The sequence below is a fragment of the Emericellopsis cladophorae genome, assembly GCF_022114955.1.
Source record: "Emericellopsis cladophorae strain MUM 19.33 chromosome Unknown NODE_3_length_1261782_cov_116_963312, whole genome shotgun sequence".
Lineage (NCBI taxonomy): Eukaryota > Fungi > Ascomycota > Sordariomycetes > Hypocreales > Bionectriaceae > Emericellopsis > Emericellopsis cladophorae.
Window position 1 is genome coordinate 692,422 of NW_026250928.1, and position 25,576 is coordinate 717,997.

The following is a 25,576-nucleotide window of genomic DNA, read 5'->3' on the forward strand; positions in this document are numbered from 1 at the left end:
GCACGGCCGCAAACCGCATAGCGCAAACAGTAAGGTATGATAAACTTCGGCAGCCCAAGCAGGGAAGAAGAATAAACTTTACCAGTCCAGTCTCCCTGCCACCAAGGCGACTGGAGTTGCTTCTGCCTCAGGCGCTCCGAATCTCAGTACTGACCCGTGGCCTTCCAGCCTTGTTGATTGCAATTTGCGCAGTGCTGTCACAGGAGCGATCGGCATCTGGTCAGTTTGAGTCGGCCCCTTGATGAGCACTCGCGCGGGTGGCCGATTTGCTGGTCCCACTAGCATTGCAATCAGAAACCCTGGCTCGCCCTTCCATGCGTTGTCAATCTCGCGGACTGAGTCACCCAGCTTTTTTCCCCTGGACAGGAACTCTAAACACACACCCCTCTGCTCCAGCAGGCGTAACCCACTTGTACTGCTGGGAGACCCCAGCTTGTTCTGCAGTTGCCCGTCCATGCCTTGAGAGCAGACTCGTCGCTGACATCGGTGGACTTGGCACTGGCAGCGCCTTCCCAGCTTCATTTCGAGCTCTGTCAGCGCCGCTCAGCTCAAGGCACCCCTTGGGACTGGAGGAGAAAAAAAAAAAAGTCGGCCTGGCGCCCAACGGCACTAGGTACAAGAGCTCAGGTACTTTTAGCACACACGCCCACCCATCACCACCACCCACCATTTCACCTCCAGTCCCCTCGACCTCAAACCCCTTCGCCCAGAGACATCTACTATTCGCCCGCTGTTACTTTGTCTTTTGCTCTCTCTCCCGACGACATTCCTCTTCTCTACCGACGGTACACATTGTCATCGACCAAGCCGCGCCTGACGCTGTTTGTTGCCTTTACGCTGGCCCTCACAATTTCCTCCCACCCTGCCGCCAAACCGAAACTCCATCCTCACTTTGAAGACCTACAAGCCGAACGTCCACTTTTGCGCGCAACGACAGTCCTTGATAGTCACACAATTACCGAGTTTACACAAGTCACCAAGCCGAACGAGCGATATTTGAACCATCATTGGTCACCTGCAGCTTCTTCGCAACTATCCTGTCCGTGCCTTCAAACCTGACCACGCCATTGCTGTGTACGCAGTAGAACGTACATTAGCAGGCACCGGCAGCAACACTCTCCCGAGGTCCAGAGAATTCGAACAATCCCATATCGCAGTTCAGTCAGCTACCTGCTTGGCTACAACACACAAACTACGCTCTCTGCTTCGCCCTCGACCGTACCCCAGCTTTGCCTCATCCCGGGCACGCAATACCGTATACAGCGACTTGCATACCTCTCCACTGCCTGCTGCCACCGCACCAGCATCTGTGACCGCTACAATATTCGGCGAGCTCCCAAATCAGCAGCTTGCAACCCACGCCAGATCTGCACATCCCGCTCACTGCGCAGCTTGAGTATCTCGCGTGCGGCCCGCTCGACAACGTTTCTCCTGCAGATAACCAACCACTTGCATCCAGGACTACACCCCTCCAGATTTTGGTTGATTTTGTGCCTCTTTGCTCGCCTGACTTCTGGCACGCACCCCTCCATCCGCATTGTTGTTGCGCGAAAGCATCATTCGTTGAGGGAAGACTCGGCACATCCACCACAACCCTGGTACAACCTCGTAACCCCTGTCTCTGGAGGTTGTCTGCCTGTTTATCTCGCTCATCAGCGACGGCCACGTTTATGGTCACCTGCGCCGGTCACTGAGCCTCTCCTTCGTCCAGTCCCCCCCCCCCCCGCACGCACAGGCACAGGCTCAACCACCACTAGAGCGGCCCGTCCCATCATGTATGCTTTCAGTTGCCGAGACTCATAAAGGCCGACCCAGCTCATACCGGTGTCCTGCGTTCTCTGCTCGCTCACTGCGACCAACCGATCAGCCTTCAACATGTCTGGCAACTCGAGTCGGCCTCCTTCACAGCAAACATTGGAGCACGCCATGTTCATGTCACATAGCCATACCAGACTTCTTAGACCAAGCACAGCCCAGACAAGTCTTGAAACGCAGGCGTCAAATTCAATACCTACTTCGGCAACCAGCGGGTCTTCTATTGCCTCAAATTCCCAGCACGGCTCGCCCGTCATGTCGCCAGACACAGCCATCATGACGACAAATTCATCCATACAAGGCTCGCCGGAGCCCATGCGAGCCCTCGACGATGATATCTGCCCATCCAACTTTCAACTACCGGAATCAATTGTGTCTCGCCGAGTCAGCTCCAGTTCGCTCAGACAGAGCCTCATGAACAATGCCAGCACCATTCCCGAAACTCCAGAGGTTACTGCATTACCCAACCCTCCCCACCCAAAAACGAGCCTCATGCGTCGCATTTCGAGCCGGGCGTCGCGTGGACTGGCTCCGAAAAGACGGCCCTCCTCAGCCGCACCCACGAGCCGTGACACAAGTGTTGGCCCATTGCTTCGCCGGCGAAGCGACAGCAACACCACCGCACCCCCCGACTTTCCCCCTATGGGCTTTGACTCGGAGTCAGACTACGATGAAGACATTCGCCACTTCAGGTCAATTACCAGACGAGATACCTCCGTGCGCAGTACTTCCGTTGGGAGTCCGGCTGAGTCGATCATGGAAGAGTTATCCGGCAGCAGCATGGCTGGCCCGACTGTGCCCTATACTCTCCAATGCGGAACACCAGTCTGCAAGTTCTCTAGCAAGAAGGAGAAGAGACGGAAATATGCATCCCTTGTCTACGACCACGATTCTAGCAAGCTCACATGGGACAAGAAACGGCCCAACAAGTTCATTCACTTGGATGATATTCAGGCTGTACGCAGCGGATCCGATGTGCAACAGGATGCCAACGACTTACACATCACGGACATTTCGAGATTATTTGCCATCAAGTACAGTATAGCCGGCCGGGCAGAGAAGCTGGTTTATTTCCAAACCGATCGGCCTGACCTCTGCCAGACCTGGGTGAAATTTTTGGATGACATGCTCAACCACCGACAGGAGCTCATGTCCTCGCTCATGTCCTTCACACCTGAAGCCATAAAACAGTACTGGAAGTCTGAAATGGCGCGACAATTTGGCGATCCACCACGATCGGCGGGAGCAGAAGAGTTGGACATGGCCGGTGTGAAGCGTGTGTGTCAAATGCTGCATATCAACAGTTCAGAGTCCACACTCAAGTCCGCCTTCTTCCAATCCGATATTCGAGGGCAAGAAAGACTGAACTACAAAGAATTCATGGCATTCGTTCGTCACTTGAATGTGCGCCCCGAGATTGGTCGTATCATGCGATCCTTCGCTGCTCAGCCCGAAGAGGGGTTGACTTTGGAAGAGTTCCTTGTCTTCCTTCGCAATGAACAGGGAGAAGATATTGTCACACGGCGTCAGCCGTGGGAGAAAGAGTTCTACCGCCTCGTCAGGGCAGCTCGTACGAGCGCGGATGACATCGGCAAGGGACAGAGCGACAACAGCCTCATAATGAACCAGGCCGCCTTCACAGGATATCTCACAGCGAGGCACAACGGCCCTCTCGTCGAGGAGCCTCAGCAATACAGCTTGGACCGGCCCATGAACGAATACTTCATTTCAAGCTCACACAACACCTACTTGACCGGTCGTCAAATCGCGGGCATGTCCAGTGTGGAACCCTACATCGAGGCCTTGATCAGCGGATGCCGTTGCGTGGAGATCGACTGCTGGGATGGTCCGTATGGGCAACCTATCGTCACCCATGGTAGGACCTATACATCGGCCATCAGTCTGAAAGAAACCCTGGTTACCATCAACAAATACGCCTTTGTCAAGACCCTGTTCCCACTCTGGATCTCCCTGGAGGTTCGTTGTAAGGAGGAGCAACAGCGCGTGATGCCTACACTCATGCGCGAAGTCTTTGGCGCCCGCCTGGTCGAGGAAACCATCGATGGCAACTACTCAGTGCTACCATCGCCCTCGCAGCTATTGGAGCGTATCCTCATCAAGGTTAAGAAGGCAAAGGAACTCCCAGGCGCTGCGAATGGAGGACGACGTCGCGGAAACAGCTTAACCTCACCCATGATTAGGCCCACCATCCCCGATGCCGCGCTGATGCCTACGTCTCAATCGCTTCCACAGAGCCCGATGCTAACACCCATGTTGGCATCACGCAGGATTCCGAGCAAGAATCGCGTCAACACCATTGCGGAGGGCAGAGTTTCCGACATGGTGGGTGATGAGGGCGCCGACATTGAAAGTGGTAGTGACGCTGGCTCCTATGAGTCCGAAAACGCCACCACTGTCAAGGCTTTGGGCGATCTCGGGGTCTACTGCGCTGGTGTGAAGTTCAACGGGTTCGACTCCCCGGGAGCGAAGGAATTCAACCACATCTTCTCCTTCCAAGAAGGCACTCTTGCCAAGAATATCCGCTCCAAGGAGATGAAGATGGCATTGGACATCCACAACATGCGGTACCTGATGAGAGTCTATCCATCCCCATCTCGTGTCTTGTCCAGCAACTTTGACCCGCTCTGGGCCTGGCGTCGCGGTGTGCAGATGGCTGCCCTGAACTGGCAGACAAACGATGTCGCTCTTCAACTCAATCGCGCCATGTTCGAAGGAGGGACCGACTCTTCTGGCTACGTTCTCAAGCCTGCCAAGCTACGCAATATCCAGGTGATACCGTACAATGAGGACATTGCTGGAGGCAAGAAAGAGCGATCTATCGTGTCGTGCAGTATTGACGTGCTATCTGCGCAGCAGTTGATGCGCCCCGCATCACTACCTGCCAACCGAGAGATGCACCCGTATGTCGAGGTTGAGGTCTTCAACGGCCATGGCAGCAGTGAAGGCGAGGGACCTGAGCAAGAAGACGCCATCGCCAGCCGGAATCCCGAAAGGCAGCAGACTGACATTGTCTACGGCAATGGCTTCAATCCGTTCTTTCGCAGCGCCCCGATGACTTGGACACTGAAGACCAAGCACCCGGAACTTGTTTTCGTCAAGTTTACCGTCAAGTTGTCGCCGAATGGCGAGACTTACAACTCGAATACCAACGGCAAAGATGCCATGGGGATCGCCTCGTGGACGGCTAAGCTTCAGAACCTGAGGCCGGGCTACCGTACGCTTCCGCTCGAGAACGACAAGGGCAAGCAGTACCTCTTCTCCTCGTTGTTTTGCAAAATTCACATCGATCCCATCGAGAAGGCCATTGTGGACGTGCCTGCTGACAAGCACGAGAGAAGCAAGCTGAAGAGCCTCGGAACCAAGGTCTTTGGGCGAATGGCTGCGAGCCCTCGTGCCACAATGGACAAGGGCAGTGTGGAGAAGAAGAGTTCCGAGAGTGCGCAGTAGGAACGACATCTCTGCTCAGCGCATCGCCTACCACCTCGGATGTCAAGGGCTCATGGTCACGACACATCCCCAGCCCTTCGAGACACATCTCATCTTTTCAGTGGCTTGGTTTCGCTACCATCGCGGTCCCGGCGACCGAGCAGCGAAGACGGTACGACTTGACCAGTCACTGGTGTACTTGTCACTACCTTTGCGTGATTTTCTTTTTGCCTTATGAAGGCGACAGGCTGCTGTCGTTATCTCTTTGTTTCATTTGTTGGCGCTTGACTTCGCGCGAGAATACCCTTCGTTCTGGTCGAGAAACGACGAGCGTGGTTTTTGCAATTTTGGGAAATACTTCGACATGGACAGGTTCCTACACAGCATAGCAACGGAACTCGAATTGGGGGGCTTTTCTTTTTCCTCGTTTATCTATAGAAGCATCGTGTTTACTCCATCATGTGGCTGCATACTGGAAATCAGGAGGTCTGATGCAATACAATATCCCATGTGGCTCACGCCGCGAAGACTGCATTCCTCCGAGCTGGGCCTTGGATGGCAGAGGGCACGGTTGGATACTGCCCTTAATGATTGACGACAATACAAGAACAATAATCACAATTGAGCTGTTGACTCGATCCCGTCTCGTGACTCTGTCATGTCCCGTGCCTCGACTTGGCCATGTTGAGACAGAAGCAAATGCGGTCTGATGCGTCATCCAAGAAAATGACGTACCTTCTGCTACTGTTTATCACACGCGCGAGTGCATCTGCCCCGGACCACACTCCAACAAGAGCCAGCGCGTAGCGGCAGATGCCAGAGAGCGGATGAGAAGGGAGGACGGCATGCTAGACTGCTGATCCGGCCCTTGAAGCGGTGGAGGAGAAGGGGGGTGGAGACAGCTCAATTTTACCGTGCAGTGGATTGTGGGGAGGAGACGATCGCGCAGTCTTGGACACACTGCGAGGCAGAATCATCCGTCTAGGTAGAAAGACCTGTGTTCCAGTGAATGCTATATGAAAGACATCAGTCATATAATTACATCTATCTCTACCATTATGCCAACCTGGAAAGAAAACAGAACGCCTTAAGGCCCGGCTTCGACCCATGCCAGAAGATTGAACGAAAAGAGGCGCGCTGTTGAAATATATGTGTGTAGTAGCAAAGCATCCCACACTGACATTGCGCTTGGCCATCAGTCTACCCCGTCATCCAGATAGCGCGGACTGGATGAGCCTGTGCCTCGCCCGCTGCTGTGACTGTGCTGCTTGCGCAACATGCCGCTCGCGCCGCCACGGCCCCAGCCACCGTTAGTGACCACGTTCATTGCGCGGCGCTCGGCTTCGTCCCTGTCCAGGCTTTCGACAAACTGTTCGTCTTCCCTGTCAATCTCGTCGAGCTCGTCCTCGACGGACCGTCCACGCGGACTGAGTCGTCGGAGCGGTACGTCTTCGGACTGTGGCCCATCTGCGTACAGGTTCGGATCGCGCCCCAAAATGCGGTCGGCCTTGCTGGGCGTGCGTCGGAGTCCGTCGCGGGGCGAGGGGCTGCTGTGCCTGTCCTCGGAGAAGTGCCTTCCTGCACCAGAGGCGTGGACACGGGTGATCACGGGCGGTTCCTCGACGGCTAGGCCAAAGTCACCGCCCCATCCAGCACTGACCTCGCGGGCGCGTTGCTGTTCGCGCTCGGCGCGAAGACGTTCTCGTGCCTCCAGCCAACGAGGGCTAGGCTCCCAAGCCCAGCCGTCACCGGTGGTATTACAAACGGGGACCGGCCACAGCCATGGGTCGGGCCCGAAAAGGTGCTGTAGGTTACGTCTCCAACCGAGATCAAATGCATTCGGTAACTTGGAAGAATCTTGCTCGTCCAGGTACTCGTCGTAGCGTTTCCTCGATTGCTCCGCCTCCCTCTCGGCGTAACTCATGTGCACAGGCCGAGCGCCATCTAGGTTCGAACCGGTACGGGGCAGCTCCATCGTGCGGCGCTCCTCGCCCTCCTCGGGCCTCGTCACGCCAGGGACGGCGTTGGCGTGGAAGTCCACAATCTGCTGTGCCGCGAGAGGGACGTGGTTGGCAGGATCGTGGGCCTGGTGAAAGGTCTTGCGCAAGGGCGACAAGTAGCGCGTCTTCTCAAGACATTCAATGGTCGTCTGCCCGCGCGAGGCCAGGTGGATGTGCCAAGCGGTAAAGGCCCCGACGACGAGCGCAATGATGCCGCTCATGACGGCCAGCATGATAAAGTTGACGGGCAACAGGGTGTCCATGTAGCGAGTGTTTTTGAGGATCTCCACCCACGTCCACCATCCGCTAACAGCGAAGCAGTAGAGGCAGAACACCGTCGTGTAGATGAGGAACAGCAGAAAGGCCTTGTGGTTCTTCAAGCCGATGCACGTCGCCAGCCAGGGGCAGTGATGGTCCATCTTGAGCACGCAGCGTCGGCACGTCGAGCAGTGATGCGCGCGGTCGGGCTTGCGGGCCTGGCACTTCTTGCAGAAGCGGTATTCGCCATTCGACTTGACGGTGAAGGAGGTCGCATTGTTCTGGTTGCTTTGGTTCATGGGCAGGACGCTGTAGCCGTCGTCGTTGGTCGTCGAGCCGGGATTCGTAAAGACGGCGGTGGTGTAGGACCAGTTGAGCATAGCCCATAGGAGAACGCCAACAATGGACGACGTAGTACCTGCAATGTGTCAGGGTGGATGGAAATTTGAAGATGGGGATGCGATGGGCCATGTTACCTATCCAAGCACTCCTAGTTTCTGAAGCACCTATCTGTACGATGACCCATGCTGCCCAACTTGTCAACCCGTAGACAAACCCCAAAGGCATGTACTTGACAGTGGTGCAACATGCTCGCTCGACTCTCCGGGCCCAGCGGCGAACCATCATGTTGTGAGGCTATACCGGCAGCGTGAGCATGACCTTGGCGACGATTCGGTCGTGAGGTGTTCCGTAGTACTGTACGGTCAGGCCGAAAAGAACGAACGTTTCGTGGTCGATCCGAGATGTCCACGCAGTCGGAATGAGAGCACGCGCCGAACCCTGATCCCGTAAAAGTCCAAAGAACCAGAGCCTGGAGCCTGGCCATTCACTCTGATTGTTGGGTGGTACGTATCCCAAAGTGGCTTAGGTCAAGACTCCCCTCATCAGGGGCCGTCGGCGACTCGGCGGACCAGCGCCAAGTGTCAGCTCGACGGGACTTTTCTACTGGTCAGTGTCGTGGAACGCGACATAGATATGGGGCTCAGGGGGTCCGTGTCCTCCTGTCCTGTCACTGCTTTATTAAAACTCCGTGTCAATATCACGAAGTAATTAAAACACACATATGTTCTGTCGGTATTCGTGATGAATGCGATTGAACAAGTCGATGAATCTCCAACGCATAGGATAGAATCAGTATGAGCCGAATCGTTCGACGCCAGAGTATGAATCTTCTTCCGCAAGCGCAGTCTCCCTGCGTGCTCGAGTCATAACAGAAACTGGGAGAGTGTGAGCGGCACGATGCACGATAGAAAGCGGCAGTGGCGCGGCCTGTCATAAGGCCTCTATAATAACCCTCCAACTTCTCGCCTCGTAGTCTCTATCGTTACATTGGGACTTCCGGATACTCGTAGCTTCTCTCCTGCTCCCCAAATCTCGGAACATCGACAGTATATGTGTTTCGTCTCGCATGGTCGGTGTCATGTTGTGCGTGGGCCTCAAGGTGGCCTTGGTCATTCTCCTCTTCGTCCGCCTCGTTCGCTTCGTCCTCATTATCGGTGTTCCCAGGCAAGTATCCCATAAAGTCGAAAGTACCGTTCGCAGCTTCGTCTTCGTAATCTGCATCATCATCCTCTTCTTCATCCACGTCCATGTTCAGGTCTGCTTCTGCTTCGTCGTCGTCTTCATCGGGTTCTCCAAGCTCCGTGTACGCTCCTGGCGCCGTCGTCCCGCCCCCCGTATCAGAGTCATGGGGTTTCTGGGAGACCTTGACCTTGGTCGAATAGCCAGCATGCCTGGACTTCTTGTTCGAGGTTGACACTGAGCCCCTCAGCTCCACGAGCTCGTCGTGGGTCAGGTCTAGATGGGGCAACGGAATCGAAGCAGTTCCCTGCACTGCTCTCGTAGGCGTAGCGTCGCCCGTGTCCAACGTTGCCGCGAAGTGTTGCCTGGTCAATGTGCGGTCGAAGCGGATTGCTATCAACCTTGTCTTCATGATGGCTTTGACTTTTGCCCAGGCGCCCCCCTGGTAGAAGCCACTGTCTTCATCCCGAGGCTCACGAATGGGAGCGTGATCCAGCACCTCCCTGATAATGGGGTCAGTGATGTCGCAGACCTGCCAGACCTTGCCATCCAAGTGGTACGTCTCTCCGTCAAATATGTGGCTTTTGGAAAGATCGGGCTTGAAGGTATTGTTTGTGGCACCTTGCTTCCCCCTGGTGGAATACCACGCCTCATGATGATACACCTGCTTGTGCTGGGGCAAGAGTTTGAACATGACAGTTTGGTATTCTCTGTACTTCGGGTCGGTCCTCGGATCTATGCCATAAGGCACAACGCTGTCCCTCCAGGGACCACCCTTGAACTGATAGGCGACGTAGTTGAGGTAGACCTTGAGCTCGTTCCAGCCTCGCAGTTTGTCCCCGAGGTGGTTCATCAGCGATCTACGAGTCCAGATAGCTCGCTCCGCAAAGGCTGCTTCTAGCTCGGCTAGAACCATGACCGTCCTAGCATCCGTCATGTCAGGAGGGTGACGGGGGCCTGTGGGAGCCGGCGCCTCAGCGCCGATGAAATGACCAATGTGCTTGACAGCCGTCGCGTTGAATGTCTGTCCATCCTCCGTCATGCGTACGTACGGGTTCTGCGCGTAGAAATAGTTGAAAGGGATGCCCAAGTGCGTGAAGCTCGGTGGCGGAAGAACGTCAACGTTGGGAGGTTGATCAGCGCCGGGCTTGAATTCGAACTTCTTCATGTCCTCGACTGCACAAATCAGAAAGCCAAGCAGAAAAAAAAAGATTAGAAGGATGCAACTCACCGTCTCCCGGATACACTTGTTCAACGTATCGCCTGGCGAAATCAGACCGCTTCGCAACGTTCCACTGGAAGTCCGCTAGGCTTCTGAACCGATGAGCATGCTTCACCATCCCCACTGCCTCGATGCTGTAGCTTTCGAGGTTGTCAACCAGTTTGCGCCTCAGTACGTTGGGTTCGTCTAGGCGCGCTTTCGAACAGACTTCCTCATTCCCTGCGGTTTCCGATTCGATTGTTTGGCCTTCCCAAGGCCCATCGGACCCTCTCTTCCTTTTCCTGCCCGTTCGCCTGGGGACCCTGAGTTTGAGGACAACATTATGGGTCCTGGCATTATGTGACATGACAGGTCGGCAGAGGGCGCTCTCTGGATTCAGGTACAGAGGCACGGAGTGTGTCTGTGAATCTAGCAGCTGGTCTACAGTCAGTGGGTCAAGGTAGTCAAGCAAGCAGGGCCTCACATTAGACAAGTCTGGTCGTCGCCCAAACGCCTGGATAGCACGGTCGACATTCTGAACATTCGCCGGTAATTCGACCGCCGCCAGGTTCCGTCGCGGAATCACGAAACGTGGCGCTCCAAAATTGGCATCTTCATACTCGTCCTCGGCCACTTCGTCGTCATTCTGTGGTGAGCTATGATTGCTTCTTCGGCGATCGATATCCATCCTGCGTTGGCCTCGATGGGCGGATGTACTTGATTGGAACGCCGAAGAATTGGATCTTTGAATCCACATTCGCAATGCTCCGCGACAATGATACCAGGTACATGAAACTCGGTGATGTAGTCGTTTCGTAGTACAAAGTGATGCAAGGTTTGCCAAGCACGCGGATGAGGGCCTGCGCAGTGTGCATGATGATACTGTGCGGGGTCCTATTTGCGTACCCTATGTCGAGGCGATCTAGACGACAAAGTTGAAGAACGACGCGTCCCAAGCACAGACGATTGGCTACGACCACATCATACTTGAAGTTCAATAAGAACTGGATTGCTTTAATCACAATTAGCTCCCAACTGTTACTAAGTAGGCCTTACTCCAAGAGACAGCCTTAGCTTGTTGCAAGGTCAACCATCTTGTCTAGGGAAATCCGGTCATCGCGGTTCACTCGACTTCCCTGGCTGATAAAGACGAACATCACCGACGAGTGGAATGAAAATCGAAAGTATTTGCCATCACGGGAGACGTCCCTTGGCAGTATTGTCTTTACTCCCAGACAATCTTCACGAATTGGGCTACGTACATAGGTATCATGAGTGACCAGACGCAGGAACACGGAAATTCTTCAGGGGCCAGGCACAGTCTGGCAAACTGTGTGTTTATGATGGTGCTATGACGGAGCTTCCAAAGTTGCACCCGCGACGTGCCGTCTGCAACATAGCGCTCGACATAGCATTTCCACTTTGATTCGAGAGCCACGGTGAGCCCATGCTCCCAACAGTATGCGGTAGTGTAAATTATTTATGAAAGATAATACTATGCCTTCAGTGCCGTCGTGGACACGGCGGAATGCATAGTAATAATGCGTGCACCTAGGTCCCTTAGTGCGCCTTGGCTGGGGTGCTACAGTGCCACCAATCGGACCAGTGCAGTGCTGCAATCGTCGCTCGAACCACTGTAATAATGCCGGGTCAGTCAATCAGCCTTCGCCTGATACGGCACGTTGGATCTCCTCTCCGGTCCTGCCACCTCGAGGCTTGTGAGCAGCTCCAGTCCTGGTCCTGTTTCGTTTCGCAACTGGAGCCGCACTGTATGCTTCACGACTAGCTCGCGACCGAACACTGAGTGACCTTTTGGTATCTTCGCCCTCGATACTGCAAGGCTGCGCTAAAGATTTTGATAATTCCGTTACCTGCGTTCTCAAGCTTAGAAGCTTTCAATACATCAGGTGCAACATCGAGCAGCCGAAGCGCCAGAGACCCGACGCGACCCCTGCCCGCTCCGGTCCTCCACACAATCTCACGGAGCTGTGTGGGCGTTGGAACCCCAGAGCCTGAGCCTGAGCCTGAGCCCGAGCCCGCCTCCCAATCGCCCGCCTAGCCTGGCCACTCACTCACTCGTCGACGTGATCCATCTTGCCAAACTCAGCCCCCTCAACAGCAACGTGCTGTCGACGATTGACTTTCTTTTCGATTCCTGACATCGTAACCGATACTTGCTACCGACCGACGCAACGCGACGACATCTCCAACCCTCTTGCGGGGGCGCTTGCGCTCGCAATTCCACCTCCCGACATCGAATCGGTGCTACACCTCCTCATCCCGCCCCACCGCGCCGCCTCGAATCGTCACCCAGCTTGACCCCCCAAGCGCGCTTCTAGCTGCAGTTACATTCTACAAGGTCGTCAACAGCTGGGATATGCTTCAGTCTGACAAAATGAAGCGCTTCAGTCAACGTGTGGTGAGTCTCCCCATCGCTTGCCAAAGGTACTCCTCGATGTTGACCGTCCGGATAGCTGTCGCGCGGCAAGGACCCTAGCAAATCATCCAAGAAGAACAAGGATTCCAAAGACGGCACGGCGTCCCCATCTTCACGCGACGGCAACAACCAATCCCCGAACCTGACGCCCTCCTCATCGAACTCGAATCTTACCGACGGCCGCAACAAGAACGCGCCCGGAGGCGCCGCGGGCGCTGGAGCGGACCACGCTGCTGGTCAGCCTTCCAACCTGTCTAATGTAGTCCAGTCGGGGAGCGTGTCGGATCGCTTTGGCCCATCCGGCGGTGCCAACAGCCCTAATGGTGGCAGCGCAAACTCGAGGATGCCCCCGTCCGTGGTTGTCAGTCAAACGCCCGGGGTAAGTCTTCTTTCGCAATAGCAGATGGATCAAGAAGAACAGGTATTGACCAAAACAGCACGTCCCTCCGCCAGGTGCCGCAGAGACCATGCCAACAGATCTTGCCCCGCCCAAGGCAGGCCAGAAATCGATGCTGCTACACCGAGGCATCGACAACCGCGATGCGATCCCTGAGGGTCTACGAACGCCGAAACGACAGCATTCGTCTCGCTTCGACATCTCGGCCCATCGCGAACTCGAAAAGCTACCAGGATTTCATGAAGTGCCGCCCAACCGCCGCCAAGAGCTCTTCATGCAAAAGATCGATCAGTGCAATGTCATCTTTGACTTTAACGATGCCAGTGGTGATATGAAGTCGAAAGAGATCAAACGCCTGGCGCTTCACGAGCTTCTCGACTATGTCGCCAACAACAGACAGGTCATTACAGAGCCCATGTACCCTCGAGTCGTGGACATGTTCTCTAAGAACTTGTTCCGACCCATTCCGCCGCCGATTAACCCCCAAGGCGAAGCTTTTGACCCTGAAGAGGACGAGCCTGTGCTCGAAGTCGCTTGGCCGCACATCCAGGTAGTCTATGAGTTCTTCCTGCGGTTCATTGAAAGCCAGGACTTCAACACCAACATTGCGAAAGCCTACATCGACCACAGCTTTGTGTTGCAGCTGCTGGAGCTCTTCGATTCCGAGGATCCCCGCGAACGCGACTTCCTCAAGACGACGCTTCATCGCATATATGGAAAGTTCCTCAATCTGAGGTCCTTTATCCGTCGCTCGATCAACAACGTATTCTTCCAGTTCACGTACGAGACAGAGAGATTCAATGGCATCGCCGAGCTCCTGGAGATCCTCGGCTCCATTATCAACGGTTTTGCACTGCCACTCAAAGAGGAGCACAAGATCTTCCTAACCCGGGTTCTGCTTCCGTTGCACAAGCCCAAGAGTTTGAGCATGTATCACCCGCAACTGGCGTACTGCATCGTCCAGTTCCTGGAGAAAGATGCATCTCTAACCGAAGATGTGAGTGACCGCTCATGCAGACCCGCTTTGTACGTCTCACTTATCTGTCTAGGTCGTTCTGGGTCTTCTGCGCTATTGGCCAAAGGTCAATAGCACCAAGGAAGTTATGTACTTGAACGAAGTCGAGGACATCTTCGAGGTCATGGATCCGGCTGAATTTGCCAAAGTGCAAGAACCGCTTTTCCATCAGCTCGCCAAATCCGTTGCCAGCCCCCACTTCCAAGTCGCTGAGCGTGCTCTGTACTTCTGGAACAATGAGTACTTCTGCAACCTGGTCAGCGATAACGTAGAGATCATTCTCCCGATCATGTTCGCCCCTCTCTACGAAAACTCAAAAGGACACTGGAACAGGTTAGTCCTCAAGCCAATTCTACGCGTGTACGACCGGGCTAACTCGCAATCACAGGACAATCCATGGTATGGTATATAATGCCATGAAACTTTTCATGGAGATCAACCCCCAGTTGTTCGACGACTGCTCGCATGAGTACACAGAGCAGCAGAACAGCGCTGCTGCTCGAGAAGCCATGCGTGAGCGAAAATGGGCCGCTCTGGCCGAGAGGGCTGAGCAACAGAGAGAGATCAACGGCACTGGTCGCGCGCAAGGAGGGAACTTGGCTCGAGTAGAGGAAGTCGACCCTGCAGCCGAAGAGAACCAGAAGCGCCTCGACTCACTCAACCTCCAGGATAATCCTGGCCGCCGCCCAGCGCACGAGCGACAGGGCTCGGCAGCATCAGCCGGGAGCAGATGATAGAGGCGAGACGACGTTGAACACGCAAAGGGAAAAGAAGGAAAGCCGGGGCGGACAAGGACAAGAACACTTGCGCCACTGCCTCTGCATCGTTGGTCATTTTACTGGCGTTTTGAGGAAAGCACACTGTACACCTTGGGTGGATCGTCGCGTATTGTGGAATTGCCAAAGGGACCTGACTTGCCACGGGTGAGATGGCTGGCGATGGCGGGCGGGCATAGACGACTCACGAAAAAGCATATCGTTCGTGCGGCACGTCTTGGGCGGTTTTTGGGCTTGGCTAGGGGGCCTGGGGTCCGTCCCTTTGGCCGATCGTATTATTACTTCTCCCACCTGTTCTTTTGTTGCGCATCACGAGTCTATACGAGGATTCAATAGATAGGTCAAGTCCGCCCTTTGTGCGTGTAATGTGATCTAGACTACTACCATGACAACTTTTTATCCCCGATTAATGCTTCTTAAATGGCCTCTTACTCAAGGTCATCCCCTGCCGCGTCCCCTGCCCCAGGAGCCGCCCCCCCTGCCATAGCCGCGACCCTGCCAATGATGCTGCCAATGGCGTCGGTCTTGATGGTCTCTCTGCCCATAGCCGCCCTGATGGTAGTGGCTTTGCGGGTCATTTTGCAGATGCGGTGGCGGCGGAGGAGGCGGCCCACCGCTCCATGCGCTTGGTGCCATCATATTCTGAGGAATCATCATTCCAGGCATCCAGTCGGCTGGCGTCGCGTTCGGCGAAGGGAGAGGCGGCGGCCACGGTCCATTCCAGCCTGGGGGAAGAGGTGGTGGAGGAAGGTTGCCCGATGGGAGCCCCATTTGATTCAACGGCGGGGGCGGATGGGGCGCTTGTTGATGCTGCTGTGATCTGGGTGGAGGGGGAGGAACCAGTGAACCTAGGCGCGATCTCTCTGGCGAGCGAGAACGTGATCGGGAGGGAGACCGGATGTACGGTCGGCGAAGATAGGGGCTGCGGGATCTACTACGACCCGACGAGCTTCCGCGTCGACCCCTGTTACCTTCATATAAGCTAGATCTCGACCGGCCTCGAGGTGGCGGACTCCTCGAGTCGGGAGAACGTCTGCGACGCTTGAAGGCCGGTGACCCTGACGGACTTCGTGACAGATCACGAGAGTCGCTACTGGACAGTGACCTGGATCGACCTCGATGCTTGCCGTTTATAGCTGTATTCTGCCTTTCCTTCATCTTCTCGCAAAAGGTCCGAGACCAGCCGTAGTATGTTCTGCCACCAATCACATCTCCAGTCACCTCATCAAGGTATACCTGCTCACCAAGTTCGTTGATTTGGTCGTAAGGCTCCTCATCAGCTTTGCGCTCTTTGGAGAATAGGAGCTCGACATCACGGAGAAGGTCCTGAACAGCAGCCACAAGCTTGGGGTCGGCGGGCCCCGGCGCGAGCTGTATTGGTTTGATGAGGTCGGGGAGCATCGGTCGCGTCGAATTCGGTGTAATGTGTGGCAACCATGTTGCCGCTGGCAAATCATACCACGGCGTGGACGGGTCGCCGTGATACGAGGGTAACGTGTAGGGCGCTTCCTTGGAGATTCTTAGCGACGAGGTGACGCTTTGCGCCTCGGCAGGGACTGTGGTCGAAGGGTCACCCGCGGCGGCTTTGCGTAGAGTAGCCAAGTGAGCTGGGCTGACGTAGGCTTTGTTTTCCCATATGTCCAAGAGCAAAGCAAATTTCTTCATATGCTTAGGACAGTCCTTAAACTCCGCGACGGTCGCAACCAGAACTGGCAGATGCGCCTCCAGCGCGTCACCAAAGGAAGCATCCCCCAGGTTGGTCTTGACATGATGCAATACGTCGTTGATAACGTAGAGAAGATGCAGCCTCCGCCTGCGTACACTTGGCTTCTGATTGCTGTCCAAGCTCCTGCTCAGTGCGACGAGATATCTCCCCAACGCGACGCTTCTATTCTTTGACGGCACGATATTGGTTACGATCCAAGCTTTGCAATTCTGTTCGAAAGCCACAAAGGCGAAAAATTTAGTGCAATCTGCGCAAGCGATAGGGGCCGCAAACTACACGTATGCGGTGCAGTTTTGGCGATTGAGGCAAACCTGGACGTTGGGACGCGAGCACTTGGTAACGGCCGAGCCAAGGAGTGTGAAGAGATCGTCAACAGTCGTTCGGGGCAGCGAGGTCGGGTCGGCCTTGAAGAGGGAGGCGGCGAGGGCGGCTTTGGAGATGCCCAGCTCTTGCGCCATGCTGACGTTGGCAGAAGGAAGAGATGAGGGCCAAACGAGGATTATGATCGAGGAAGAACGGGAAGGTAGCCTCAGAGATCCCGCTGCCCAAGTTGGCCGCACTGCTGGACCCCACCTGGAATTCAATTGGTTCACCTAATGAAATAATTAAAGGGACACTGACAAATCCATGATTGAAAGCTTTACTGAAAACTTTACTTGAAATCATATTTCGTATCTAGAGGGAGTGGGAGGGAACTCTATAGTGTTGACTAATTGATTGTATGTACATGAGGGACGACCATTGACGCAACGATAGAGCTTCGGCTGGAGGCCCGGATCGATACTGAATACTTTGAGCTAGATGCAGGAGTCATTGAAATGCTAGCTATAAATGAATAGCCAATCCATCTAGATCCCCAAAGACTGCCGAGAGCTTTGGCAAAGTTAGCAAGCGCGAGGGAGGTAGACAGATTCCTCATCACCTGGCATTGACCGTCACCTTCTGAGGCACTTGCCGGCTTGGGGAAGCTGTAAGAAATGCTAGTATGCTATACATCCAACATTAATACCTGTCGATATGCTCATGCTTCTTTGTCCACTTCCCAAATCCTGACATCATATTGTACAGTCGTCGTCGCAGCTAGGGTCATACTTCGAGACCAAATCAGCAATCAAGAAAACCGATCTCCTTTCGGACTCCTGTACACCCTGTCTGTCTCGTGTTTGCCCTTCTCGCTCACACGTTGCTGTTCTGTCGTGGGCTCATGTCTCGTCGGAGCCGGATCGTTGCTAGCTTCCTGGCTTGGCGACCAACCGTTGTAGTTACCTGCTGAGCCCCGATTGCCTGCTGACCCAGCGGCTTCTCTTTGTTCCAAATCCCGGATCGAATCCTGTTTTCTGCGGTAGGCTTCCAGCTTGGCTTGGCGATCTGCGTTGATCTCCTTCTTCGCGAAGATGTAGGCTCCGACGCCAGCTGTTGGGCACGTTAGCCGCCGTCGTATGCACTCCCGCGAATGAATTATCCCATACCAACGCAAAGAGAGCCCCATCCGAGCCTAAGAAGTAACCAAGTTAGCAAATTCTCGCGGCGGGAAGTTCGAGGGTTGAGCTGTACCAGAAAGATTTGATCTAAGTCGTACGATTAGCATACACCCTCCCAACTGAGCTTGGCAAGAAACGTACTGTGTTCATGATGTCGGCAAAAGAAAAGTCGTCGAATGACGATTCGGGCGACTTGAGCAATTTGGTTGGTTAAATTGGCAGGTAGCCGTAGTTCTTCAATCGAATGCTGACTTTGTAGGTGATGGGAATCGTGCGATTCCGGCGGTGGAGGAAATTCGGTTGGCGGCGCATATCGTCATGGTCCAGTAACTGCGATGGCAGGGTTGTGCGGCGCCGGGTCCAGTCCATGTCTATGTGGCAAGCACGTACCGTGCACCTGCCTGCCAAGGTTGCATTACTGTACATTGCTCGCTGCTGGTAACTGAGTTATTCTACATTTTCAAAGCCAATCTTGGGCGTCTCGTCAACAGCTACTCTGATCTCAACTAATATGCGAGTGGACTGGCCAGGCAATAAGCTCCAGTCTGCAGCAATACCGCTGTCGGCGCAAGCGAAGGAACTTGGTGGGTGTCGGGCTCTAAATCCTCAGGGGACTGGGCGCGCGGATCACTACTAGTAACATCATTTTCGCACTGTGATTCAAACGCTTGCACACGCGAGAATGACAGTGTGAACAAGTGACACTCGATACCTCACTGTGCTTAGCGTCGACCAGTTGCAACGACCCTCCACTCCAGCTTCCGAGGCCTCGTGTAACACCTCGCTCCGCCACGGTCCTACAGACGGTACAAGCAGCACGTTTCACTCTTTCAGAACTCACCCGATCGCGAATGCGCCATGTGCACGGACGACCTCGCCTTGGTGCTTAGATGAACAACTGGACTCTTGATGTCGTTGTCATGGGGACGATTGCCCTGAACCCCGCCGTCTTCGCAAACACCAACAGTACGCTGTTGTCATCCACCTGATCATGGGGTCAAGTGAGGGCGATGGCCCTGATGCTTCGTCTTTGGTAAGTCAATATATATTTCTATGTTTCTCTTCAAGCTGATTGAATCTTAGGGACCAGTCTCGTCGTTGCGCGCTCGCTTCGAGAGCGCTATTAGGCCTGATGAAGCTGCGCCGGCGTCGCAAGCTTTGGCCCAACCCTCAAGGGCCCCTTCAAGGCCAATATCGCCCGCTCCGAAGCCTGCGAAACTCAAAAACTTCAAGCCCGCGCATGATGTCCCTATTTCAGCACCGACGACACCCACAATACCCTCGAGGCCGAAGCCAAAGCTGGGAACAGCATCGTCCACGCGACAACAAGTCGACGCACCCGCGACAGCACCCCATGAGGTGAATTCTTTGAAAGACTCGACGTACAATCCTAAGCCTCCTGCAGTCACTATACAACCTCCAAAATCCCCTCCCAAAGGCCGGGTATGGAGCGACGGTCACGAGGAGACCCCGACATTCCTCAACCCAGATGCAGTCACTGGCACAATCACCCCTTGCGGTTCGCCCCAACACTCTGTGTCACCGGGGCGGCCTGCAACACCGACATCTGCTGTAACTGCGCCTCGTTCACCTCGAGGTTCGCGTCCACCTTCTCCGCCACCTCCTAGACGATCTGGGGAGATCAAACGCGAGCCGAAGCAAGCGCCTCCACCCCCAGCACCTCGGCGCGAGAAGGCATCGGGATCGGACACACATAGCTTCGGAGCCGGATTTGGTCTCTGCACGCCGAAGAAGCAGATGATATCAACGGAAACGTCTCCATTCAACAGCCTCCCTGGTAGTCCAGAGGCCGATGGCCCGGATTCTCCTCCGCAACTCCCAACTCGACCCCGGCCCCAGGCGATGCCCGAGCCTCCACCGAGGCCACGATCAGCTATGGGAAAGTCGTTTGAGCCACCCCCAGTGCATCATACTGTGCAGAAAAAGAGGGATCGGGCGTCAGAGACCAATGGCACGGGTGGACAAGCTCAACCCGGCCAAGCTCAATTCGGTCAATGGGCTAATGGTGACCTCCGGCCTGGGATGCTCCCCAAGCACCATGGTTATGAGCCACCTCAAAGACCTGTGTCAATGCAAATACCGACTGCGCCTCCAAGACCCCCACGCGCCTCACCTCCTGAGCAAGAACAAGCTCTCAGGTCTGCGCCTGGAAAACGAGTTTCATCCAACCCCTCGCCGCAACAGCTCAATGTACCACCGACACGTACGCATGGTAGATCCATGACTGTGGACAGTGGACCGACAGACCGACTGGCGATCGAGGCACATCCGGTCCCAAGTACGACTGTGGCCGCTCCAAAAGTAGCAAATCAGAATGCAGCGATGATGGCCCCGAAGAATGAGAACCTAGTTCCGGTGGTGGAATACCCGGATTGCTCCAGCACCAACAGGAGACCACCTTTTGGCAAGAAGACTGCTAGTGAAATCCAGACTCGATACGAACCGCGGGTATTCGACGTATGCGGTGAGCTTGTGTGCACCAGCGGGCAGCTGAGCCGTCTGTGGAGTGTCGTCGATGGGGATTTACGGATGAGCCTGGCACACACTGAGGGTGTGAAGGCCACATCAGTTGCCTTCAAGCCGTCTTTATATCCCCAGAGTGAAGCAAGCGCTATCTGGGTTGGGACCAACACGGGAGAGATCCTGGAAGTCGACCTCGCAACACATTCAATTGTGCCGAGCAAGGGCAGCATTCATCAACGGCGCGAGGTCACACGTATTTACCGACATCACAACGAGATGTGGACCCTCGATGAATTAGGGACATTGCACGTTTGGGGGCCAAAGGATGATGGTCTGCCTGACGCGACAGGCAACCCAAGTCAATCCTACAAGATGCCCAAGGAACACACTTTCTCCATGGTCGTTGGAAGCAAATTATGGCATGCGACTGGGAAGGAGATACGGGTCTTTGCACCGACACTGGACGGCCACACGCAGTTCCAGGTACTGATGCGGCCCATGATTGCCGAAGGCGCAGGAGACGTTACCTCAGGCACACTTGTGAAGACGCAACCTGGTAAAGTCTTCTTTGGACACGCCGATGGGAAACTCAGCATTTTCTCCTCCAAAGATTACTCCTGTATAGGTGTACTCAGCGTCAGCACCTGGAAGATGAATGCACTGGCCGGCGTCGGCCATCGCATTTGGATTGGGTACAACACAGGGAAAATCTGTGTCTACGATATCAGTGAAACGCCTTGGACCATCTTGAAGGAGTGGCAGGCCCACTTGGGACCTGTTATCAGTATGAAATGCGACCCAGCAGGTGCTTACCGGCTCGACCGCTTACAAGTCGTTTCACTTGGTGCGGACAACAAGCTAAAATTCTGGGACGGAATGCTCGAGGACGACTGGATTGAAGACGAGATGAAATCAAAGGACACTGAATATTGCGATTTCGATGAGCTGAGGGCTCTTGTGTTCACATGGAATGCTGGCGCCTCAACGCCCTCGAGTCTACGGTACTCCGCTAATGACGGAGTCTTCTTCCCAGAGCTCCTACAGTCCAGCGAATCCCCCGATATACTCATCTTTGGCTTCCAAGAGTTGGTCGACCTCGAAGACAAGACAGCCACAGCAAAACGCTTCTTGAAAGTCAAGAAGAAAGAGGGAACCGACCAGGAAACCATGAGCCACCAATATCGCGACTGGAAGAATTATCTTGTCAAGACTCTAGACGACTATATGCCCGCCGAAGACCTGTATCAGGTCCTTCACACAGCACCTCTGGTTGGGCTGTTCCTCTGTGTTTTCGTGAAAGCATCGCTCAGGGGCCGAATACGAAATGTACATGGTGCTGAAGTGAAGCGAGGGATGGGCGGTCTCCATGGGAACAAGGGTGCCGTTGCTGTGCGATTCCAGATAGACGACAGTTCCCTGTGCTTTGTCAACTGTCATCTTGCAGCAGGACAAACGCAAACCAACGCGCGCAACAGCGATGTCGCTGAAATCCTCGAATCTGGACTGTTCCCGACGGAGAAAGATTCAGACGTACGCATTGACACTTATGCTGGGGGCGGCGACGGCAGTCTGGTGGTCGACCACGAATTATGCGTCTTCAACGGCGACCTCAACTACCGCATCCACAACATGTCGCGAGACACCGTTGTTATGGCCGTCAAGCAGAACAACCTAGGCAAATTGCTTGAGCGTGACCAGCTCCTGGTGGCGCGTCGTCGCAACCCTACCTTCAAATTAAGGGCGTTTGAAGAGCTACCAATCACATTCGCTCCTACATATAAGTACGACGTCGGCACTGATCGTTATGACACGAGCGAAAAGCGTCGGAGCCCGGCATGGTGCGACCGTCTCCTTTTCCGCGGTCGGGGCAGGGTGCAGCAGCTTGACTACCGCCGACACGAGGTTTATGTAAGTGACCATCGCCCCGTCACTGGCAACTTCAGGTTTTGGGTAAAGAAAGTTCGACGCAAGGACAGGGCTGTCGTCTGGCAGCAAAGCCAGCAGAGCTTTGAAAGTGTTCGTCAAAAAGCAATTGCTGATGAAAAGTAAGTCTGCATCTCCGATACACTCTTGGCCAGCGTAACTCATCGCCATAGACTTCATTACCTGACGTTGGTCTGTGGCTACGACGAAACGACAAGCAAGCGCCTGATTAAAGAGCAGGGGGACAGCTAAAGCGAGCTTCATGAAAAGAGGCCATTCATGTCTAGCTACTTATACGTACACAGCGAGGCAAGGCATAGCACGCATCGTACAGAAATATCTCCCATGGGGTTTTGGGGGGGTAATCACGGCCGCGCATAGCTAGTAGGGCGTTTGAAGTTTATAGAATCATGGAAAGATCTGCACCATTATCACCTTGACCGAATAAAACAGATTTCCAAAAGGCTTCGCTACATGGAGCGTGGGTGGCATGTCAGCTCCGGCCATAGAGATATGAGAGGCCAGAGTGGTGAAGGGGGGTCACCCGCCCGGAGATTGTAAGCACCGAATAACCGATACACCGAAGCCCCGAGATACCGAGTGCAGACGTTCGCGACGTGACGCGTTTCTGCCACAACATGTTTCGGAAAACGTCACCAACTCATCTGTCCGACGTCCTCAAGCGGCGACGGCCACCAACCAAAGAAAAGTGTCGGACTTTAGGCATTTCTTCGTGCCATATCTCCCAGGCACCCTCTTAGCACCTCATTTCAAGCCTTCGCGGACCAGTCTGGGCGGGGGGGGGGAGGCTCTCGATGAGTCTCAATCGGTTGTCCGTAAGTCCGACCCGGCCCAACCTGTACGTTGCTACATAGGGTACCTGAAGCTGACTGCGACGCTCAAGTGTGTAAGGTGCAAAGACAGAAAGGTAAAAATGGTTAACATTTTCATCGCTTACTCGATGCTGATTGTCATCCAGGTGCGCTGTAATCGGATAGAGCCACAATGTGATCGTTGCAAGGCCCAAGGTGTCGAGTGTATATACCCTGTCCGACAAAAGCGGAGGGTGAACAGGCCAGCAGGGGACCACGAAAGGTGAGCTGGCTGAATACTCAATGCTACGTCGTTCTCTGATCGGGGGATTCTGTCAGCCTTTCGAACGGTGCCCTGTCAACAATCCTCGAGCGTCTGCAACGCGTTGAGCAGCAATGTGTGGCTCTCCCAGCGGACAGCCAGCAGGCTTCGCCACCTGAAGTCGCGCCGCAATCTCCTAGCCACAGGTCGTTGACGGAGCAGCCTGCTGCGACGGTGCGCCGGCCCTCGGCCCTTCCAGCAAGTGCTGCGTTGCACAACCAGTCAGCCAGGAGCTCGCCTGCTCTGTCGACCACGCCCCATGGCCCAACGTCCCGTTCCCCCTGGCGGCCACAGACAAGGCCAGCCTCAACTCCCGCGATAAGCAGCAATTCCGTGGATGCAACTGCCATCCTCAAAGATGCCATGGAACAGGTGGAGAGGTATCGTCTGCAGACGTACTCAGGCTCCATGATAACCAGCGAGATCGACATCCCACCAGATTTAGCCAGAACCTGGATCCGGCGTAAGACCAGTCGATTGCATGCACGCTCAATTCGCGCTGACTCTCGAAGAATATTTCGCGCAAAAGCCGACAGATATGTTTCTTAGTCTGATCGATAGGAAATTCGTCGAGATGATTCCAGAGATGCTGAAATTCCCACATGTACACATCGACGCTTGTGTACTAGTTATATACTACAGCGTCCTGTTCCACGGCTGCTCCATATTTGCGGGCACGGAGGCTGCTAACGCCAATAAGCACTGGGCGAAACTGGCATATGTCGCTTGTCTGCGAGCCATGCCCATCTGGCAGCGCGAATCAACTGGATCACTGACTGACATGATTGCATCGATAACATTGGTAAGTCGGACAGGCTCATAGTTGCCATCCCGCTAACGAGGTCAGGGCCGCGTTTGTGCCGAATGGTTCGACTACGAGCTTGCTTGGAACATGTTCAAACAAGCTGGCGAGTACGCCACGAAGCTGGGTATCCACAACCTGGATAGCAATGGCGCCGTGATGAGGGGAATTCAGAATCCCGACAATGCGGATGATGATCGGAAAGCTTTCTGGGATCTGGTGCAAGTCGACATGTTCTTCCGACTCATGTTCAACAAACCCCCTTCCATCTCGGGTAGCCCATGGAAAGTGAACCTGCCCTGGCTCAACGAAACGATCCCGAACCAAGGCGCCGAGAGGGCTACGATGTTTATCGCCTCCTCGCGTGTCACCCTGCTACTCATGCAGTTCTTTGCCATGCTTGAGGAGGCCGCGGGGAATCCATTGTTGATGATGCGCAAGACGGAGGCCATGTGTCTCGAAATCAGGGGTTTGCATGACGAGTGGGATCTGGTACGTGCACGCACCAAGCTTGATACAACGTCGCTAACGAGGACCAGGGGCGATTAGCCAGGGAAGCTGACCGTAACATTACAGACACAATGGCCGTCGCCGATATTGCCCTCAACTTTTTCACGTGCATCATTTTCATGCTCCGGAAAATGGCCACGCTCGATACTAGCTCTCCACAGCCGATTTTGACCGACGCCGATGTGCCCGACTCGCCAATCGCGCTCGACGCTGCACGTAACATTGTCGACATTGTTGGTTGGCTCCTGTCCAAGTACCCAAACTCTTCTACTCTTGCTGTGACGTTTGGAGTGTACCGCGCCTACATATCATTCGCGTACCTGGTCAGCCATATCCTGAGAACAGGGAATCTAGGGCCATATGAGGCCGACATGGAGTCTCTGAACAGAGTCAGCCAATGTGTCTCTGACATTGCCGCCAGCGAAAGGGATTTTATACCGCTAGCCACCGCTCTGCAAGGACTCAATGAGGAGCTCAGGAAGAAGACTAGGGATCGATGACAGGACGTGTTTTCCCGCAACCCCACATGACTATCTCGTTTGAGAGGCTTCTAGCATTAGATCAATGCGGAATATGATGGCCCTTGTGTACTTATTGTAAATGTCAATTGAACGCTCACGCGTCAGAAATGGTAGCATCACGAGAGTGG

At 54.6% G+C, this 25,576-nt stretch overlaps 7 protein-coding genes across 7 annotated transcripts; 3 read left to right on the plus strand and 4 right to left on the minus strand.

The window, feature by feature from the left end:
• Nucleotides 1-2,070: 2,070 nt before the first annotated feature.
• Nucleotides 2,071-5,283, plus strand: J7T54_008004 (1-phosphatidylinositol bisphosphate phosphodiesterase-like protein; the record flags this gene model as incomplete). Its single annotated transcript, XM_051502589.1, has 1 exon — nucleotides 2,071-5,283. One exon carries the CDS (start codon nucleotides 2,071-2,073, stop codon nucleotides 5,281-5,283), a length of 3,213 nt encoding a protein of 1,070 aa, XP_051365766.1.
• Nucleotides 5,284-6,457: 1,174 nt separating this feature from the next.
• On the minus strand, nucleotides 6,458-7,900 carry J7T54_008005 (Palmitoyltransferase-like protein; the record flags this gene model as incomplete). Its single annotated transcript, XM_051502590.1, has 1 exon — nucleotides 6,458-7,900. The coding sequence occupies one exon, from the start codon at nucleotides 7,898-7,900 to the stop codon at nucleotides 6,458-6,460; it is 1,443 nt and encodes a 480-aa protein (XP_051365767.1).
• Nucleotides 7,901-8,844: 944 nt separating this feature from the next.
• On the minus strand, nucleotides 8,845-10,930 carry J7T54_008006 (Transcription factor tau subunit-like protein; the record flags this gene model as incomplete). The annotated part of the gene is made up of 3 exons (XM_051502591.1): nucleotides 8,845-10,217; nucleotides 10,273-10,663; nucleotides 10,727-10,930. 3 exons carry the CDS (start codon nucleotides 10,928-10,930, stop codon nucleotides 8,845-8,847), a joined length of 1,968 nt encoding a protein of 655 aa, XP_051365768.1.
• Nucleotides 10,931-12,637: 1,707 nt separating this feature from the next.
• J7T54_008007 (Serine/threonine-protein phosphatase 2A 56 kDa regulatory subunit delta isoform) lies at nucleotides 12,638-14,825 on the plus strand (the record flags this gene model as incomplete). Its single annotated transcript, XM_051502593.1, has 5 exons — nucleotides 12,638-12,661; nucleotides 12,717-13,058; nucleotides 13,117-14,073; nucleotides 14,126-14,424; nucleotides 14,480-14,825. The coding sequence occupies 5 exons, from the start codon at nucleotides 12,638-12,640 to the stop codon at nucleotides 14,823-14,825; spliced, it is 1,968 nt and encodes a 655-aa protein (XP_051365769.1).
• Nucleotides 14,826-15,441: 616 nt separating this feature from the next.
• Nucleotides 15,442-17,051, minus strand: J7T54_008008 (uncharacterized protein; the record flags this gene model as incomplete). Its single annotated transcript, XM_051502594.1, has 3 exons — nucleotides 15,442-15,687; nucleotides 16,089-16,802; nucleotides 16,905-17,051. 3 exons carry the CDS (start codon nucleotides 17,049-17,051, stop codon nucleotides 15,442-15,444), a joined length of 1,107 nt encoding a protein of 368 aa, XP_051365770.1.
• Nucleotides 17,052-17,704: 653 nt separating this feature from the next.
• On the minus strand, nucleotides 17,705-18,224 carry J7T54_008009 (uncharacterized protein; the record flags this gene model as incomplete). Its single annotated transcript, XM_051502595.1, has 4 exons — nucleotides 17,705-18,006; nucleotides 18,063-18,088; nucleotides 18,148-18,161; nucleotides 18,216-18,224. The coding sequence occupies 4 exons, from the start codon at nucleotides 18,222-18,224 to the stop codon at nucleotides 17,705-17,707; spliced, it is 351 nt and encodes a 116-aa protein (XP_051365771.1).
• A 1,819-nt stretch (nucleotides 18,225-20,043) lies between these two features.
• J7T54_008010 (Phosphatidylinositol bisphosphate 5-phosphatase A-like protein) lies at nucleotides 20,044-25,427 on the plus strand (the record flags this gene model as incomplete). The annotated part of the gene is made up of 7 exons (XM_051502596.1): nucleotides 20,044-20,298; nucleotides 20,526-22,466; nucleotides 23,461-23,576; nucleotides 23,633-24,078; nucleotides 24,245-24,417; nucleotides 24,463-24,886; nucleotides 24,994-25,427. The coding sequence occupies 7 exons, from the start codon at nucleotides 20,044-20,046 to the stop codon at nucleotides 25,425-25,427; spliced, it is 3,789 nt and encodes a 1,262-aa protein (XP_051365772.1).
• Between the last annotated feature and the right edge of the window lie 149 nt (nucleotides 25,428-25,576).